The 21,310-nt window shown below is 38.9% G+C and overlaps 1 protein-coding gene across 2 annotated transcripts in view; it reads left to right on the forward strand.

Annotated features, from left to right (window-relative positions):
• Positions 1–19,864, forward strand: part of CRMP1 (collapsin response mediator protein 1) — an 80,954-nt gene extending 61,090 nt beyond the window's left edge. For both annotated transcript variants that reach the window (XM_072620195.1, XM_072620194.1), the window contains exons 5-14: positions 8–69; positions 1,402–1,482; positions 3,495–3,563; positions 4,591–4,711; positions 6,871–7,027; positions 9,212–9,353; positions 12,227–12,397; positions 14,027–14,206; positions 17,057–17,222; positions 18,614–19,864. In XM_072620195.1, coding sequence (XP_072476296.1) covers positions 8–69; positions 1,402–1,482; positions 3,495–3,563; positions 4,591–4,711; positions 6,871–7,027; positions 9,212–9,353; positions 12,227–12,397; positions 14,027–14,206; positions 17,057–17,222; positions 18,614–18,705 — 1,241 coding nt within the window. In that variant the 3' untranslated portion in view covers positions 18,706–19,864. The remainder of the gene's footprint in view (positions 1–7; positions 70–1,401; positions 1,483–3,494; positions 3,564–4,590; positions 4,712–6,870; positions 7,028–9,211; positions 9,354–12,226; positions 12,398–14,026; positions 14,207–17,056; positions 17,223–18,613) is intronic.
• The last annotated feature ends 1,446 nt before the right edge of the window (positions 19,865–21,310 follow it).

Raw genomic sequence — 21,310 nt, forward strand, 5'->3', positions numbered from 1 at the left:
GGAACAGGTGTTAATTCTTTTCAAGTCTACATGGCATATAAAGATCTCTACCAGATGTCTGACAGCCAGGTACTCATCTTTTATCCATACAGCTTCCCCAGAGTCAATTGTGAAATTTTCAGTATGAGCATTTACACTTTGGAAATAGACAGCACCATGGATCAGGGCTTGATTTATTATTTAGCTGATTGATAAAACTTAATAAAGTGGTGGAGAAAATTATTTATAATTCAGCATAAACTTAAAGTATGCCATGAATTTTCAGGTGACTGGTTGTTGACCATTTACCAGCACATCCCTAGACAATCACACATGTTGGACTTCTGAATGTGTTTTATTACCATGAGGCATTTGCCTGTAGTTTAATTGTTACTGGCCTTCCCTCTCTGTCCCTTAAATTAGGGGACAGGAAATGGGAAAGACCAATACTAATTCTCAGCGCCTTTGTTTTCTTGGGATTGTACTAACACACGATTCAGGGTGACCTCCTTCTCCACCTGTAGGCTTTATTCAGACAGACATTATTTTTCTGAGAAATAAACGAGTTACTAGTTGAATACTGACTCTATCAATTAAAAAACATTTATTAAATGCATACAATATGTCATGCCTAGTGTTAGGAACTGAAAAGAGTCAGTGGTTATAGTGAGTGGGCCTTTGGGTGTAACCTCATAGGAGAACATGAGAAGGCTACAGTGCAGAGCCTGAGACTGTTGGCAGGCCCTGCTTCACCTGCTTACTCAGAGGGCTGCTAGGTTGGACTCTTCCCTTTGTTCACAAATGTACATGGACATCTCTGATGTTCTCCTGGTTTATAGGGTGTGTCTGAACTGCCAGGGCTGATGTCCAGTGGACCCAACCAAGTGCAAGCGCATAATAATTACTATCCTTTCCTGGCCAGTGTTTTATCCAAGAAGCTGGTTGCTTCTGGCAGTTATTCACTGAAACACTGCCCTTGGAATCAGGAAGACCTGGGTTTGAATCCCACCTGCATCACACTAGGCAAATCACTTATTTTCCCACAGTTTCATCTTCCTCATCTACAAAATGGGGATAGTAATGACACCTATTTTTTGTGAATATCAAATGATATAATTGTGAAAAGATTATTAAAATTATTAAAATAAATATTAAACTTATATAAACCCTAGAGTACTATGTAAATGTTAGCTATTTATCAAAATCCATATGTCAACTTATTTAAAAACAGTTTAGTAAATCTGCCTAGAACTCTACTTTCTCAAAATATATTCAATTTAGAACAAAGAAATCTAATATGGAGAAACAGTATTATTAATAACATGCTTTGGAGAAAATTCACTTTTTTAGTGCAAATCATTTGTAAAAATATTGACTATATTATTTTGGATTTAGACTCATTCTTTCTTGTTCCTTCTCCAGCTCTACGAAGCATTCACATTCCTAAAAGGGCTTGGTGCAGTTATCTTAGTCCATGCTGAAAATGGAGATTTGATAGCTCAGGTAAGTGAGGAATGGCCTAATTCTTCATCCCCAATGAAAAAATGGCAGTAAGTCAACCAAAAAGCACCTAATATGTGCCAGAAACTGGTACTGGAATATAAAGATAAAATCCAGATGGTTTATGCCCTTTGTAAGGGGAGTAAGGAGAAGGCATATAGCAGGTTCACAAATTAATACAGACAGGGAATAAGATATGAGTTCTAATAGTAACTCTATCATACATTACCTGTATGACCTTGGCGATGTTCCTTTTCTTGAGAATCTACTTCCCTGTCTGTAAAATAAAGATTATGGCATTGCCTACCTTTGAATCCAGTTTCAGGATAAGTGATGGATAGTGCGGTTTTAAGCTTTTTAAAAAGCTTTTTTTATTGTGGTTATTGCTTTTCATTGTTTATCATTTCAAAGGAAACAATGCCACTCTTAGTCAATAAAATCATTTTTTCAACTCTTTTATTATAAATTAGAAACCTGAGGCCCATAGAGATTCTTTTACCCATTTCCTCCTTTTTAAAATATAAACAGCTTGTTTAAATATCATGTGAGAAATGTTTAAATTTCATACCTTTAAAGGTTTTTTTCTTCTAATTTGGTGTTGATTTTGATATTTGGAAAGAAGTCAAGTCCTAATTATACAGAGATAGCAACTTTGGAAGTGATATCATTTGTTTCTTGTCTGTTCTAGTTAATTTTGGTTTTTGTGATGTCACTTGGTGAGTGTGAACAAACTTCCCACTTTCTTTAAAAGAAAAATTAATGTTATATAGGCCTGAGAGATCTGAGGAATCTTCATGGCTTTGACCTCTTTTGTGACAATACCAAGTCATGTTTTTCAACATATTTTCCACCATTCTCCCTTTTGCATTGAATACTAATGTACATGCTAGTTAAATGTGAAGACCCTTCACAGGCTTTCTTTATATCCTGTAACCAATTGTTAATATTTAAGGTCCAATTGTCTCCATAGGGGTCTTTTAAAAATACTCATTATGAACATTATCAGGTATGCATTCAGCCCTTTCAGTTGTATGGATCAAAATAGTTAGGGTTCAAACCATTGCTCTACTGCTTGTTACCAGTATTTCCTTGCAGCAAATTGCTTAGCTTCTGTGGGCCTTGGTTTCTTATTTTATAATAGAACAGTTGACAAAATTAGTTTTGCATTTTATCATGCATCTAAAAACATGCTTTCTCAAGAGGTTTCTTGTTTCCTTTGGACAAATGACAAAAATATATGAATGTGCATATGCATATGTATAGGTGTATGTATGTACGTATGTGTATATGCATATATGTGGTGTACACAAAAAAAAACCCCACACAAAAACCCCATAAACTCCTCCAATTGACTTGTCCCAAATTTGTCTCCATGTGAACACCATTATGGAATATGAGAACGAAATGATAACCACAATAATAATAGTAACAAAATAACAAGGATAATAGTAATAGTAGTAGTAGTAGTAGTAGCTGTAGCAGCAGCAGTAGCAGCTTCAGCAGCAGAAGGAGGAACAACAGGAGTAGCAATAGTAGCAGCAACGGTATCAATAGTAGCAGCTGAAACAGTAGTAGCAATAGTAGCAGCAATAGCAACAGTAGCAATAATAGTAACAATAGCAACAAAGTATCAGCAGTATCAACTGCAACAGTAACAGTGACAATAATAGTAGCAGTAACAGTAGCAATAGTAGCAACAATAGTAACAATAGCAGCAATAGTATCAATAGTAGCAGCAGCAACAGTAGCACTAGCAGCAGTGGCAGCAGCAGTAGTAGTGGTAGTAGTAGTAGTAGTAGTAGTAGTAGTAGTAGTAGTAGTAGTAGTAGTAGTAACAGTAGTAATAGTAGCAGTAGTAGTTAGAGGAGTAATAGTAGCAGTAGCAGCAACAACAGCGGCTGCAGAAGGAGGTATCTGAATATAAGTAGCAGAAAAATGGAAAGAAAATAGGCTGGAATTTATGCAATTTGGCCCCATCGTAAGCTAGAAAGGGATTTTTTTTTCTTGTCTTCCAGGAACAAAAACGAATCTTAGAAATGGGGATTACAGGTCCTGAAGGGCATGCTTTGAGCAGACCTGAAGAGGTAACGAAACTAATAAAATATAGTTTATTTACAGCTGAAAACTGAAATTTTATTATCTCCACTCATACACACAAAAGACAATCTCTTAGCCTTGTTTTTCTTTATTGGCATGTAGTGACATGAGGCTTTTGGCAAAACTGGGAAGCTGGCACAGTTAATCTTCAGCTACATGTACTTTTTCATCATCCCCGATCCCCTTCCCACCCCCATACCTCTGCCAGTATTCAAAAGCATTATGCTGCCCGATAACTTCCTAGGCTGCCTTCCCCCTAAATTGGATACTTTGCCAGTTGGCACAGTGTCTCTATGCTCTTAGAAATAACAGTCCTTAATGAAGTACCTACTGTGTGCGGAGTACTCTTCTAGGCACTTATCTACACACAAAGTTTAGATATGATTGCTGCTTTTTTGGAGTTTAGAGTCTACATCTGAGGTATGATGTAAATAGATAACTAAAATGTGCACTCAAAATTCAAATATAATAAGCATTTACCAAGTGCCTACTGTGTGCAGAACAACTGTGCCAGCTGCTGAAGGAGATGTAAAATTTAGGCATCATCTCTGCCCTTATTGAGTCTTCACTTCAGTAGTAAGATAACCCACAGACATATAACTAAGATATAATTGATAGATATATGGATATACATATAGGTGTGATGTATGTTTGTACATGCTACATGCTAAGAAATATAAAACAAAGTAATAGATGAAACCTGAGGGAGAAGGTCCGTACCAACTTGGGGATAGGATGCCTTCTCTTTTTTCACCATGAGACCTTATAATTCCTGTGTCCCATTTGTGCAAAGCCTCATTCTCCTTGGTGATAGCAGGCAGCTGAGGAAAGCTCATGTCACTTGTCAGAAAGAACATCAGACTAAGGCTCAGAGGACCTGTGTTCTAATTTTTCTCTGCTATAAAGCCTGTGTGTCTGGGAAAGTCATGTCTCTTCTTTGACCCTCAATTTACTTCCTTAGTTCTCAGTCTCTCCCTCTCTTTTAGAATCATTTCCTTTTCTCTTTCTCTTTAGCTGGAAGCAGAAGCTGCTTTCCGAGCCATCACCATAGCCAGTCGAATCAATTGCCCCGTCTATATTACCAAGGTGATGAGCAAGAGTGCTGCAGACATAATTACCCTGGCAAGGAAGAAAGGTACTGACTTCACTTCCTCCTCCCCCATTTCCTTCCTAGATGCTGTTTGTGTGACCAGTTGGAGCCACTTATCACTAGGCAATGGATGGTGGCCACAATTGCCTAGCTTTCAAGGGAATCATCTTTCCATATTTAATCAACTGCTAATTGTGTCTGGTTATTAGGGGAAATGAGGACGTAGATGATAAAAATATACAACTAATAAAATGATCTCCCTTGTTATTTTGGGAGTTGGTGGTTTCAAGATACTTCCCCTTTGAAATATTTCATTAGAACTTATTGTCTGTTTCCTAAGGAATTTGATAACTGCTGACTATTTGGGGCAGAGAAAACCATGAGATTTAGGGTGCAAATACAAGAGTCCCCAAAGGCCAGCTATGTCCTTTTTCTGTACTTCCAATTGCTTTCTTGACCTTTATTGGTAGTTAGTGAAGAAAAGTGACTTGTGATATTGAATATTGAATAAGAACTCCTTTTTGAGATTTGTCTGGTGGTTGCTTCAGCTGTGTGTATGTGTGTGTGGTGTGCACACGCACACATGTGCAAGCATGCACGTGCTCAAAATGGGTTACTTTCTGAGTTGAAACTTTAGGCTCTGGTCCAAAGAATATAGACTTCTTTTCCTTTATACTCGGGAAAGAGGATTGCTTGTCAGGCTTCATGGTGGTTTGTGTTTGGTAAACACAATTCATGGATAAGGAGGAGAAGAGCCAAGCTTGTTGGGTTATTAAAAATGGTGGTCACAGATGAGAAGTGGCCCAGACTAGTGTAGTTAGACTTATGTTTGAAAGTGTGGCCCTAAACTTTCATATCCCTAACATCAAGCAGGGGTTCTTGGGAGTAGACAGTGTCTTCATATGTGACCACATACAGAAGAGTCAATTCACTTTTCAACTCATAGATAGTTGTTAATGAAAGTGCAAATGAGAGGTGACATGGCTGATAACTAGGGAGCTGGAAAGTAGGAAAAGAGGCAAAGATATAAATGAATGATCAGTCCCCAGGATAACTAAGTTTGCTCTTCTGATCATGTCCTGGAACTTGATCAAGTAGCCATCATTAAGTCCCTTCAAATAAGACTGAAAAGTTTTGGAATGGAAATCTATGAAAAAGATTATCAGGGTCAGTTTTTGCATCTGTAAAATGGGGCTAATAATGCCTGCATTTTGTAGATTATAAAGTTACATAAAAAGCTATATACAGCAATATTACTACTTTTTTTTTTTACCACTGTCTCTGGCTACGCATAAATTTTTGAAAGTATTTACAAAGTATGCTTTGGTCTGGAATCTCTTGTGGGTCTCAGGGAGGACTTCCGTTACCTTTCCTATGATGTAGGATTTCAGACTGCAAGAGATTTTGATGATCATATAGTCTAATTCCTTTTACAGATGAGGAAACTGAGACTGAGAGGCTTGCCTAAGATTACACAGTGAGTTGTTCAGTTGTATCTGACTCTTTATGACCCTGTGGACCATAACATCCATGGGGTTTTCTTGGCAAAGATACTGGAATGGTTTGCCATTTGCTTTCCTGGTGGATTGAAGCAAACAGAGGTTAAGTAACTTGCCCAGGGTCACACAGCTGGGAGGTGTCTGAAGCCAGATTTGAACACAAGGAGATGAGTCTTCCTAACACCAGGCACAGGACCCTATCCACTACACCAGGTTCTGTGCTAACGCTATACAATTATTATCTCATTTGATCCTCATAACAAGGGAGGTAGGTACTATTATTTCTATTTTACAGATGAGGAAACTGAGGCAAATAGAGGTTAAATGACTTGCCCAGGGTCTTTCAGCTAATAAGTATCTGAGGCTGAATTTGAACTTAGGTCTTCCTAACTCTGGGCTTAAAGCTCTATCCACTGTGCCACCAGAATCCAGGTCTTCTGACTTCAACTCCGGGGTTCTTTGCACTATGTCAATCTGTCTATGTTTTGGTACCAAAATGGATGTTTACAGTCTCTGGGACTTTCAATAATAATCATTGACTGGCCAGTTACTTTTCACTCTTTGGGGTCATTTGGGTTGTTAGTGGCACATGTATTCTGCAGTAGTAAGTCACAGGAGATGACTAGGAGGTTGTAGAAAACTAATATGCATAAATATTATATTCATATATATATATTAATCCATTCACATTCTCTCTCACCCAAGGTCCTTTAGTTTTTGGAGAACCAATTGCTGCAAGTCTAGGGACAGATGGGACCCATTATTGGAGCAAAAACTGGGCCAAGGCAGCAGCTTTTGTGACATCCCCACCACTGAGCCCTGATCCCACAACTCCTGATTACCTGAACTCTCTCTTAGCCTGGTAAGCATTACTGAGGAGAAAGTGCTATGCAAAACTGGATTGGGGGGTTTGATGGGTGGGGAGGTTAAGATAAAAGATGTTTTTATATTGCCTTCACCCTCTTTTTCTCTTTCCATCTCTTCCTTCCTTTCCTTCATTCCTTCTTTCCTTCTTTCCTTCCTTTCTCCTATCCTTTCCTTTCTTTCTCCTTCCCTTCCTTCTATTCTTTCCCTTTCATTTTGGGTTCCTCTCCGTGAATATCTTCATGAATTTTTCCTCCTAATATAAGATCATTTTGAAATGAAATGTATTCATATGCCTATGTGTAGCGTAGGGTATGAACCTATGATTTCATTGGAAATTCCTATATGAGGAAACTACTACCAGAACAAGAGGCAGAAAGCTGTGAGAGTCTAGAAGAGGGTATACATACTGTAGCCTGCCTGGCAATCAGGGTACAGAATAGGCCAGTGAAGTCCTGAGGGCTAGACTGGTTAAAAGGTGTGAGGAATGTTAGGGGATACTCACCCTCCAATCATCAGCCAAGTTAATTGTTGTTTAAACCTCTCTCTATTGTGGGTTAAATATATTTCCCAGGAATGGGAAGAATCAAGTGATTCTCTGAATTGATGACTAGTGTTATGTATTTAGGAAGAACTATGCCACTATAGATGCTAAGTCCCTGTTTCTGCTAAGTGGTCAAGGCAGGGGTAAAGAGAGTGATGATTAAAATAGTAATTAGTAAGCCTTCACAGGTCACCAATAGCAACTAATCAGTAGAGGAATTGGTTGCTGATTGTGTGCAATGCCCCCTGGTGGTCTCTATGTGGAAGTACACTGGGACACAAAATCCATTCATTCTGAAACTACTCATGCGACCAGAACAGCAGGCCAGATGAAGAGAATCCATATAAAAACTTCAAATCTCATTTAATGCAATGCTTTGAATCTCCTTTACGATAAGAGTTACCAAGGACGAGGCTTTTAGAGTAGAAAGAGTAAGGGATTTGGAGTCAGAGAATCTCTGACTCACAGAATTCGAGTAAGGGATTTGGAGTCAGAAAATCTCTGACTCAGAGAATTCCAGCTTTGATATTTATAAGCCATGTGATCTTGGGCTGGTTACTTTCCCTTCTTTTTCTTCTTGTGGAAAGAAGGGAGGTGGATTACACAATATCCTTCTACCTATAAATCCTATGAGCTAGTTACCTCCAGTTGACAAGTTGCTTTGAGCAAGCTGAATCTCTCTCCTTCCTTTATCCACATCCCCATGCCAGTTCCCCCTGGGCATGCTCAGAAACAGATAGACACAGGCAGAAAGCAATAAAGCAAAAATCCAGGCTAATCTGGAAAGGCAGTCTTGTCAGTTTGCATAAGCAAGTCAACTGAAGAAAGACAATGGAAAATCAAATGTAGTTGGTTAAAAGACCCATGCAATATTTGACCTCTGAAGTGTTTACATTGTACCTTTATAAACCTGCACTGGCCTAGATGAAAACTCATTGGCCTTGTTCTTTAGCAAGGATGAACCATGTTCTATACTCAACAAATATTATTTTGATATGCAAACAATTTCTAAGGAAGACAGCTATCAGTAACATAAATAACTATTTTATTCTTTTATACTGAGTGCAGAAGTATTAGAACCTTAAAGACCCTCTATACTGAAGACACGATATAGCCAATATATTTACTAAATGTACATATGCTTGTTAAACATGTATATAGAATACATGTAAATTCAGTGTAGAATATGTATACAAATATATGCATATTCATACATATAAACATATACATGTATATATGCATATTTCTACATCCACACATATGTACACACTTATACAAATACATACATACATACATACATACACAAAAATGCGTTCAAATTGTTAGTCACTCCATTTTCAATTCTCTAACTTTTCCCCTCAACATTTCAGTTATTATTGCATAGTGAATTTAAATATGGAAGTAAGAATTTTTCAGATAAGGAACTGAAGCCCATACTGATGAAGTAACTTGCATGCTAAGGATCACAAAGCCAGTAAGTCTCTAAAGTGGGATGTGAATGGAGATCTTCCTCACTCCCTAGTCAGTGCTCTCTCCAGTCAAGGATGGCAGCATCTGTTACCTGTCCAAAGAACAAATATTGCAAAGCAGTCATGTTCTGACCTAAAATTTAAAATTGTGCCCTTTTCTAATCCTCAGCGGAGATCTTCAGGTGACAGGAAGTGGCCATTGTCCATACAGCACTGCCCAGAAGGCTGTTGGCAAGGACAATTTTACCCTTATTCCTGAAGGCGTGAATGGGATTGAGGAGAGAATGACTGTTGTGTGGGACAAAGCTGTTGTAAGTAGTCCCTAAATTTCTTATTAATGAGCGCAGGATAGGTCATTGTACTAAGATGCTATGTGTTTATTTGGGACTGCTTCTCTTCAAGAGTTTCAGTAGCATGCAGTTATTTCACCTGGAGTGAAATAACTTGAAATTCTTACCCCTATTGTAATAATTTAGAAATCTGCCATAGGTATAAAAGAGCTGGAGCTTTTTGGTTTTAAAAAAAAACAATACGGCCTAATGCCATTATTTGGCTCTGCAAAAACATGTTATTAGGTGAAACAACCTTATCAATTGCATAAGAATAAGTAGACTGACTCCAAAATAGTTAATATTTCTGGAGTTCCAGTGCTAGCTTGGTCTATTGTTGGCTTTCTGTTGTACATTGCACATGATGGGTTGAACAATGTGAGCTGTGAGAATTCCCTGGGTTTTGGGCGTATTATGCTGGGATCTGGCCCTGTGCTCTGATTTGATGACAGTACATCAGGAACTTGATTATGCTACACTGAACTTTGTGATGTTGTAGTGGGGTTTGGTTTTACTGTATTAATGGCATTCTTGTAAAATAGGTTTATTAGAATCAAACCAAAGCAATAGTAAGCATCACTTTACTAACCTGTCCATATAGTAAGATATGACATTGGTATAGAACACAGGGGACTTTGTTCATTCTTTGTGTTTTGTTTTAGACCTCTAGATACCTATTATAATAGATGTGGGTACTGAACTTGTGATTTCATTGGTATAGGGAGCTTGTAAGGAAAGTTCCTCTGCCAATGCAGGACCACCCTTCTTTGCTACTGGTAGTTGGATAAAGTTGCCTAGGGGCACTGGAAAGTTAACCAACTTGCCCAGGGTGAAAGCCAGTATGTGGCAGAGATGTGGTCATTTGGGACTTGAACCCAGGTTTCTCAGGCTCCAGCTCTCTTCATTTACACCACTCTTCTTTGTATCTACTACACTACACATTAATATATAATAACAGTCATTTAATACTTTATAGCTTTTGAAATATTTTTCATCATTTCATTTGATCTTCAGAATAACTCTGTAGACGAGATAGAACAGGTGGCACCATTCTCATCATACACATACTATTTATGAGAGGTCAGATGAAAGCCCAAATCTATAAGCTTCTGTTTGAATGATCTTTCCATTGTGACCTTTGAAATACCAGATACTTTAATTTACTTTCATATTCCTAAACTGCTGTTCTTTCCAGAGAAATCAGAGGCAGTCTAGATAGAAAGCTAATCCTGGAGTCAGAGAAACTTAGGTCAAATTGTAATTTTTACATATTGGCTGGTTTTCCCTTGGCAAATCATTTCATTCAGGAGCTTTCTAAGACAACAGGACAATGTTGATTTGCAGTAGGAAAGATACATAGATAGGGGAGGAGGTTCTTCACTGAATGTGTACTATTATATGGATGAAATCATAAGTCCGATTAAAAAAATTTTTTTAAGCTGCTATGGTCCTGAGGATTTCCTTCTCAGAAACCTCCTGGGTGTTAAATCTTCTACCAATGTAAATCAACAACTTGTCTGTAACTTAGAGCCTGGACCCACATTTCTCTGAAACATTTGAAAGGAATTCTCAGTAGTCAGGGCTCCTGAGGCACATTGCGACCTTTAACACATAACTGAAAGCCATTGTAGAATGGGTCAATCTGATCTCAAAAATATTCTCTTAGGGTAATGGGGCAGAGTCTCAATAAACAGTATATTATAAATTCAGTTGAAACTGTTTCTGTAAGATCTCATCACAGATTGGAACTTGTCCTTTATGGCCCCAGGCCATGTAAGGGTACTGCCAAGTGCTTTCATAAGACACCAGATGTTGGGAAACACCACAGAGATAAAAATTTCTCCACTACTTACGGCTTGCTGTTTGTACATGAGGGAAAGTTGTAGTCAGAAACCTATACCATGTAGTCCTACTCTTATCATGCCTCTGACATTCACCTGGGTCTTATTCTTTCTCTGAAAGGAGTTCAGGGTACCAAAAGACAAAAACAAAAAAGAAGAAGAAATTACTCTTCCAAGAAAAAGCTATTGACACTCATAACAGCCCTCCTTCTCAGTAAATTCCATCACACATTGAATTCACCTGAACATCCACACCACATAATGGTGTCTTATTGTTCAAGTGCTGACTTAGCTCACACTTTTTAAAGATGCCTTCTAGCAGGGTTATGGTGTTGCTCTCTTATCACAGCAATGCTAACACATTGCTTTTGAATAATTAATTAAATAGTTGGAGAAAAAGCACAGCAGCTCCAATGAAGGCAATTTGTGCTGCATGATGGAAGAGAGAGAGTTTTGAGCCTATATATTTATGTATCTTACCTCATTTCATCCCCAGAATAATCCTAGGTAATAAAAAGTACAGCTATTATTATCTGCATCTTATAGTCAATCAATAAACATTTAATAAGTGCCTACAGTGTGCCAGGTAGTGTGCTAATTACTGGGGATAAAAGTGGTGAAAGACAATCCCTGACTTCAAGAAACTTTCAGTCTTTCAGATAAAGGCACTAAAGTTCAGAAAGAGGAACACATTTACCTTAAGTCACATAGCTAGTAATTATCAGAGACAGTAGTGCAAGTATTATTAACCTCATTTACCCAGGAGAAAACTGTAGGCCGGAGAAGGGACAATACCTTGCCTTAGGGCACACAGCTAGAAAGCGGCAGAGCTGAGACTCAAATAAATGCACATCTTTTGATTCTAGATCCAGAATTGAAAATCCTCTGGGTTGTGGTTTCAGCTCAGACATTTCTTTTGATTCAGGTATCATCATTCTATGCGTTACCCAGTATCATCAATCTCCATTTTTGGCAAACAAAAAAAAAAAATCACTAAAGACAAATTTTCTTTAGGCCACAGGCAAAATGGATGAGAACCAGTTTGTGGCAGTCACCAGCACCAATGCAGCCAAAATATTTAATCTATATCCAAGAAAGGGAAGAATCGCTGTGGGCTCTGATGCTGATGTGGTGATCTGGGATCCTGACAAAGTGAAGACTGTCACTGCTAAGAATCACAAGTCGGTGCGTATGCTCCTTCTGGTTCAGAGCAGCTGGATGTTTTTATAATGAAAACTAAAATCTCCTAGAATAATTTGCAAAATGTTAAGATCAGATGGCCAGTACATTGGTGAAATCAAGAAAGAACAAAATTTCTCCCCATGTTGATAACAATAGCTGACATTCATTAGCAATTTTAGGTTTACAAAGAGTCTTCCTCACAGTAAACCTGTGGCGAGGGTAGAGTAAGGTAAGAGTAAATGAAGGCACTGAAACCCACAGATATTAAGACCCAAGATTATCTGGCTACTAGGTGTCAAAACCAGGATGAGTATCCCTTCCTTTAGACTTGAAATCCAATGATTTGTTGACACCCTGCCTCTCTATTATGGGGATAATTTTTAACTGCTTTGATTTTCATACTGACTATTCCTGGACTGGTAGAGGCAATGTATTCCTACATTATACAAACTTGATTATCTCTTATTTTGAAGATTTGGACAAATGTGGGTCTTAGTTACAGAAAACTAGAAAGGAGTGGTAATCTGCTTGCCAAATTTGAGTGTTTTGACACCTTCACCCACTAGTAGTCCTGAATGTATTGACCTTTCAAGGGGGGGAGGGGATGAGCTCTGTGTTTTCTTAGCTCAATAAGTAAAAGAATAATCTTCACTTTTCTCTATTTTTTGTGTTAATTTAGTGTTAATCCTTAGTATTAAAGAGCATGTTTTCTTTGTTGGTGCTCAGGACTTTATATTCAAAAGATCTGGGATTTCATTAGCATGAATGGCCCCTTGGCTAATGGAGCCCACACCATTTCCATGTCTTTATTCCATGAATCATTGAGGCCAACTTTTACATATGGGGATACAAAAGAATTTGGCTAATGGAAGTTTTGCTTTTTTCTTGATCAAGCCAAATCATTAACAGATTAGTGTTTATTTACAGGAAGAAATAAAAACAAAATAAATACTAGAGGACTAGGCGTGGTCAGTTAATTTTCCTGTGGGCTTCCTTCCTTCCTTGCATTGTTTTGCATCAATGATGTTTTCTGTTAGTGTAAAAAAAATGAAACTTGAAACACACTTAAAATAATAGAAGTAGGAAGCCTTTCTCTGGTAGGTTACGGAGATGATTCTAGGTTCTTGGGGGTCATGCCATAAGCTCTGGAAGGTTCTAACAAGCTGGAAAGGCCTCATGTATGAGTCTAGTGATGGACTGAGGCTATGCAGCAACGACCTGACTAGATACATATGGAGAGGCTCACCAGAAGGTTGGGTACCCGGTGATGATTTTTTTTTGGCCACAGCAGCTCATGACTTGTTTCCTAAGATACAGGTGGGTTGAGTTCTATTTTAGTGAAGCCAGTGCTCTTATATTAAAGGAATCATGAATATTTTTGAGTCTAGAAGTCTATCAGTCAGTGTTATTCAAGGACTGCTACCTGAAAGAGAAGGATTTTTGAATGACAGTTTAAAAAATGGGAGGTTGTGAAGAGGGGCAGTTATAAGGAAGAAAATCTTACAGGTAAGGGAGAGACAAGGGATAATGTTATCACCAGTGATGAAAGCCATTGAACCCAGGCCAAGAATTGCTTGGATCTTGTCTGGGAGCTGTTAAAAATCTGTTATTCATATTTTTTTTAATGTTTAGGCTGTTGAGTACAACATATTTGAAGGAATGGAATGCCATGGATCCCCACTGGTGGTCATTAGCCAAGGGAAGATTGTATTTGAAGATGGAAATCTACACGTAAATAAGGGTATGGGCCGCTTCATACCTCGCAAGCCTTTCCCGGAATACCTCTACCAGCGTGTCAAAATAAGGAATAAGGTCAGTTTACAAGGAGTCCTTGGGATCTGGTCAACATGGATTGAGTGGGTCCTAGAATTCTTCCACTGGAGTGGAGGCCAAAGGATTAATAGTGGATATTTCAGGGGAGATTTGGGTTGGTGAGGAGGTGTTATGTGTAATTCCTTCCAGCTTTCCTTACACATTTATCAAATTCCTTCTACTTACAAGGTCTTGGTGATTTGAAGATGAAAAAAGACATGATTTCTACCATCTACCAAACTTAAAATCTACTGGAAAGTGTATGACATGAATGAATAAGAAGTAAACTGGGTACAATATAATAGAAATAAAGGAGAAATCCAAGGAAGGAGCTTTAGGAAATATTGAAGCAGGAGATCATAAAATCATAGGACTAGAACTATAAGGGACCTCAGATGCCATCAAGTCCAGTTATTTCATTTTATAGATGAAGAAGTTGAAGTCCAGGGAAGTCACTGAGTCCTGGCTGTAGCACTAGAAAGGATCTTAGCAGTCATCTAGTCCAAATCCTTTATTATGCAGATGAGAAGACTGAGGCCTAGGGAAGTAAAGTGAGTAACCCAAGGTTATACAAATAGTAAACATCAGAAGTGGAGTATGAACCCAGGTCTTTCATTTGCAGAGTCTGTATATTTCCCACTGTACTAGATTTAGGCTACATCATGTCAGCCAAGGTGTGTGTGTGTATGTGTGTGTGTATGGGTGTGTATGTGTGTGTATGGGTGTGTGTGTTTGTGTGTGTGTGTGTGTATGGGTGTGTGTGTGTGTGTATGGGTGTGTGTGTGTGTGTGTGTGTGTGTAGGGGTGTGTGTGTGTTTGTGTGGGTGTGTGTGGTGGACGGGGCAGAGGAATGGGGGAGAACAGGGAAGAAATGAAAGGATGTGGTACCTGAGGTGACCCTTGAAGGAAGAGAGGGATTTCAGCTGGTACAACAGCCTCTGTTAGTGTGGTACCTATTAATATATATACATTATAGATTTCATTTACATGGGAGAGTTTCTGTTCTTATTTCAACTCCTCCTTCATTTCCACACTCTAAATTAGCTTCACATCATTGAGTAAAAGAGTTCCAGAAGTGGGGTGGGACCTCAGGGATCACCCAGATCAATTTGAAACTTAGCAGATATGTCCTCTGGAACAGCCCTAAGCAATGCCCATTCAATCTCCATCTGAAGACTGAAGGAGTCATTACCTCTTGGCAGCCATTCCACTTTTGGCTAGCTTTAATTCTTAAGAAGTATTATTTTTAACACGGAACCAACAATATCTGGTTCTTTACCTATTCATCCCATGCTTAACATAGTGTTTGATACAGAGTAGCTGTTTAATGCATGTTTATTGATTGACTAATTTGTCCTCATTCTATTTTGTGGTGCCAGTTGAAACAATCTGAATTCCTTTTCTACATATAAGTCCCTCAAATATTTGAAGACAGCAATCATTCCTCTCACTCTCAGTCCTGCCCAAGGAACTTTTCTGGCTTATTCACACTCAGTTCCTTCACTGGATCTTCATTTGACCCAAGGCCTTGTTACTTTGGCTCTTTCTTCATGGCCATTTTTGCTTCATCTTCCCCCTGATTTTGTCCAATTGGCTCCCAACATTTTTTGTAATAGTGTAATTATTTATTTATTCATCCCAAAATATTTATTGGGCATCTACTATGTGAATATTTCTCTATTGAGTTCTAGGAACAACTATTGCAAATGATGAGGGTCTCTGTCCCCAAGGAGCATATGCATCACATGTCATATGATGTTGTTATATGATATGATATGATATGATATCATGTTATGTTATGTTATATTATGTTATGTTACATTACGTTACATTACATCATGTCATATATAATAATACATAAGTGAGTTTGAAATGTGGCAAAGTATGATAGAAGCAAAGGGAGAATCTAGACAAAGTACTGTAGGAATCACTTTCAAGTGGGGGAATCAAAGAGGATTTCATGTAGAAAATGAAACCTAAGCTGGGCCTCAAAGGTAAAAAATCATTTCAACACACAGAGATGAGGAGGGAATGTACTTTTGGCATTGGGGATGGCATATATGAAATGAGGATGGCATTAAAGGGCAGGGCAACATCAACTGATAATGTTCTAGTTGGGCTGGAGCATAGAGCTAATGAAGTGTAGTAACATGAAAAAAGGTTGGAAAATTACTCAAACTAATAACTAAATTATGTAGGGTATTGAATGGTGGACTAAGGAGTTTATATCTTAGATATATTATGCTACATTTCATTATATTACATATTACGTTATATCATATATCATGCATTATATATTATCTTATGTTATATAATATACACATATCTACATCTCTATGTTTTTATCTATCTTTATATACTAGGGCTTCAAGGGAACTTAGAGGTCATCTAGTCCAATTTTTACAGATGAGGAAACTGTGACCCAGGGTGTATACTTGACTTGAGTAAGCTCACACAGGTAGTAAGTAGGAAACAGGGTATTTGAATTCAGGTTCTCTGATGGGTAATGAGGGACCATTTAACACTTTTGAGCAGGAAAGTGGGAATTTGTCAGAGCAGTAACAGGGTGATTGCATTGATAGCTGTGTGAAGGAGAGAAAGAAAGCTGACAGACAGGAAAACCATTTAGGAGGCTGTTATTATAATCTAGGGGAGAAATGACAAGGGTCTAAGCCTTGGTGGTGTCAATGGCAGTGGAGGGGAAGGGGAAGGCGGGAAGAATATTTAGAAGGTTTAACGGACAGATTCCACAATTTGTTGAAAATGGAGGATGAGGAAAAGGGAAGATAAAAATCCAGGTTTGAGATGGAAATTCATTAGACACTAAATCACCTTTCTTACATGGTTTAGGTTGGTGCATTGCAAGGAGTTTCAAGAGGAATGTATGATGGGCCAGTCTATGATGTTCCAGCTACACCAAAATATGCAACTCCTGCTCCCTCTGCCAAATCCTCTCCTTCCAAACACCAGCCTCCACCAATCAGAAACCTCCATCAGTCCAATTTCAGCTTATCAGGTAAGCGCTAGAACAGTAGGACCACCCTAGGAACCTCCAATAGAGAAAGTTGGCCAACTCTGTCATTAGGGTAACTTTGTTCTTATTTAGCAAAGGAAGATGGAGGTTATGGAGCAGGGAATAAATTTTATCTACAAGTGGGAAAGAATGGAAAGTGATTCAGATCATGTCACCAAAGATACATACAGATAGATATTTGAAATTTTTTTTTGAGAAATAATCTGGGTTAAGTGAGTTGCCCAGGGTCTGAGGCTGGATTTTAATTCAGGTCCTCCTGACTCCAGGGCCAGTGTTCTATCTATTGCACCACCTAACTCTCCCTACCAAAGATATTACACAGGTCTTTTGGGGAGTTCTACGATGCTTGTGGTTCAGGAATCCATGCTTTGAGTGATTATTGTGAGTGAGCTCTCCGCTAACATACTCCTCAGTTGACAGGCCTCAGGATTTGCTCTGTTCATAAAGGTTCCTCCCCTGGAGGTCAGCCTTCTGCCACTGAGATTACACATTAGGTTGGACTGGTCTCCAGAGGAAATCCCTGCAGTATGTTACTCGATGCCTTTAAGTCGTGATTGGACCTGCCACAGTTTTCAGACCACTGATAAACCGTCAGGAACTCAAGGGATGCCTCCTGGCCTTGATGAAGCATCAGAGAACTTTCATGAAGAAAGGTGCAACTTTGGGTAGTTTGGGTAGTTTGGTTTTAAGAGCCTGTTGGCCTTTGAGATATGTTTCGCTGGAAACCTGGGTTAGTGTTCTCGTTTTAAAATGCAGATTTTAAGCAATTCATTGAAACTTCTGAAAGAAATAGTGAAACAAAAATAGTAAGAAGTAGTCTGAGTAGAATTCAAAGTGAATTGATTGTGATTAATCTGCAGTTATCCTCTCTCATAGAATTCTATGCGCCAGAGACAGGAAATGAAATCTAGTTTTTCTGACTCTAAGGTCAGCTTTCCATATACGTACCGTGTTATCCTGCCTCTTACAAAATGCTTCCCTTACAAAGGTGCTATAACATAGGGAGTATATTCACTACTTATTTTATAAGTAAAGAAACTGAGAGTCTGAGATGTCAAAGAACTGTCCCTTAGTCATGGAACTAGCAAGCACTGGAGGTCAAATTTGAACTCAGGCCTCCTTATTCTTGTTCCAGATTACTTTCCTCTGTAGTATACTGACTCAAGCATGCTGTGCTATTGAACTTCGGATCTTCTCTTGCATTTTGTAACTAGAGCTTTCTCTGTCTTTCTTCTTGCTCAAGAAAAACTCCCTGAAGTGAACAAAGGCTATTACCATTTCAGGAAATGTCTTGCCCTGAAGCCAAACCCTCTTTAATTCTTTCTTTGTCTTTGGGATGCCAGAACTTGATCGGCTCAATTTTTCTCTTCCAGGGGCCCAGATAGATGACAACAACCCTCGCCGTACTGGGCATCGCATTGTGGCACCTCCTGGGGGCCGCTCCAACATCACCAGTCTTGGTTGAACCCTGAAGATCCATGGGTGGTCTAGAATGAAGGATTGCAGGAATTGCATCCATCCCCTTTTATGTCAGTGTTATTGCAATCCACAGTTTTACTTGGTACTAATGGGAAAAAAAGAATGGTGTTTTTCGGATTGGTTCCCTCCTCCCCTTTTCTTTTTGGTATAGGAAGAAGTGATAATAGTGTGGTGTATTTGCTTGGAACTACTTGCCTCCTCAACATTGTGTTTCCATTCCATAGTCACCTCAAAGCATGGTGCACCTGCTGCTCCTTTAGCGAGTCCAGGTTTTAGCTTTGTCCTCGTACCTGAATGATGATGGTTCCTCTGCACCCTGTAGTTGTACTAGGATAGTGAATGCATGTTACTGAATTATTTATGCCAGTCTGTGAGTGAGTCCCATAGAACACATTGCCAATGACTGACCTAGACACGACACCATGACTAAATGCCCTCACTTGACACATCGGAGTGCTCCTCCAAGGAAGAAGAATCCCCATCCCAACCACACACACACACACACACACACACACACACACACACACACACACGTTTTGCTCCAGTTTAAATCAGAAAGAAACTCCTATTGATATTACACAGTCAGGTTGCTCCAAGAGCAACTCATATTGACACTGTCCAACAAAGTTGTTCCAAGAACACTCTTGTTGCTATTGTTCGGTAAGGCAGCTTTAACAGCAGCTCCTGTCAATACTGTCCATCAAAGCTACTCCAAGAATAGTTCCTGTTGACATTGCCCAGTAAGACCACTCCCCTTTTCTCAGTTATGAAGGGATATCCATGTCTTGTATCAGAAAACCTGGTCTCTGTCACAACTGTAACTCCCCATAATGTACATTCTAGTCTGTTTTCATCATATCAGCTTTTGAGTTCAGGTGGAGCCAAGGATTATACACGGAAAGGCTGCTCCCCAGCATACCATTCAGGGATATGTCCCATGAGGCAGCAGCACTCTGGGTTTGCATGGGTTTTTGGGTACCTACGAGACGGCTGAAGTGGCAGTCTGGTTTTTAAAGTTTTGTACAAAGTTTTCTTTTGAAATCACACACATTTTTACTTACTGATGCTGTCCCAGACTGACTTGTTGTGGCTCTTAGTTCTGAATTCAAAGCTTGTGAAATAAACAAAATTAACTGATCTGTGAACCAGACTGTGGAATTTTTCTTCTTCCCTATAATTGTGTGCTTCATGGTCACAGTTCCATAACCTTGAAACCCTCAGCAATCACTAAGGATAACTTTATGGCCTTGCTGTGTATTTGCTTTCAAAGGGAAGGAGCAGACCCAAACACTGAAATGGAACTGTCCAACATCAAACTTCATTGATCATAAAATGCGTAGAAGAGCTAGGTGGCACTATTGGATAGAGCACTGAGCTTGGAAGCAGGAAGACTCATCTTCATGAATCCAAATCCAGCCTCAAACACTTACTAGCTGTATGACCCTGGGCAAGTCCCTTAATCCTGTTTGCCTCAGTTTCCTCATCTGTAAAATGAGCTGGAGAAGGAAATGGCAAATCACTCCAGCATCTCTGCCAAGAAAACTCCAAAATGAGGTCACAAACAGTCAGACAGGACTGAAACAACTGAACAAAAACAATAAAGAATGCATAGAATAAATGGAAAGGGAAGGGAATAAGCATTTATAGAGTGCCTCCTATGTGGCAGTTTTTTGTTTTGTTTTGTTTTTTACAAATATTATCTGTAGAGAAGTTAGGGGCAAAATGAAATTCCCAAGTTTCTTCCTGATTATAATGAAGACAAAACATGACTAATAATAACCAATTTCATGTTGAGTTCTTTTTTAGATGCTGTGGAAATACAAAGTTTAGATAAAACATACTTCCTTGCCTTCAAAGAGCACACCATCTAATGGAGGGAATGAACATAGACAAATATGATGATATTTTAATTTCTTCCTTAATGTTGTGTTAGGGAGACCAACTTAGATATTAGATTTTGGTACCATAGTAATCTCTGGAGCCTACAGCTTCTTAAAATTAGAGCATCCTAAGGTGTATCTTGTTTCACTAAAATTTTATGATGCCTCATCATGGCAGTTCACATTTATGTAATGTAAAGTTGTTGTGAAGTGTATTTCTCACAACAATCCTCTGATATAGGTAGCACCAGGATTCTTATTGATGATTTATTTATGAGGAGACTGGGGCAGCTAGGTGGCACAGTGGATAGAGCACCTGCCCTGGAGTCAGGTGGATCTGAGTCCAAATGCAGCCTCAGAAACTTACTAGCTGTGTGACCCTGGGCAAGTCACTTAACCCTGATTGTCTCCCCAAAATAAACAATACCCTCCCAAACCAAATACATCTGAGAACACCAGAGAACTGACTTACCCAAAGTCACACAGTTAACATAACAGAATGTTAAAGACAGTTAATGAGAGAACTACCATTCAAACCCTTTTTTCCAAATTCAGTGCTCTTTCCCTGGCACCATTGTCCCTCTCAATAAGTAGGATATGATATATAAATAAGGGAGTTTTTAAAATGTCATAAGAGTTCAGATCTTTCTACTAGGTGGGGTAGGAAAGGATTTCAACAGGAAGGCAGATCACTGGAAGTGACATTTGAGT

The sequence above is a fragment of the Notamacropus eugenii genome, chromosome 6 (assembly GCF_028372415.1).
Source record: "Notamacropus eugenii isolate mMacEug1 chromosome 6, mMacEug1.pri_v2, whole genome shotgun sequence".
Lineage (NCBI taxonomy): Eukaryota > Metazoa > Chordata > Mammalia > Diprotodontia > Macropodidae > Notamacropus > Notamacropus eugenii.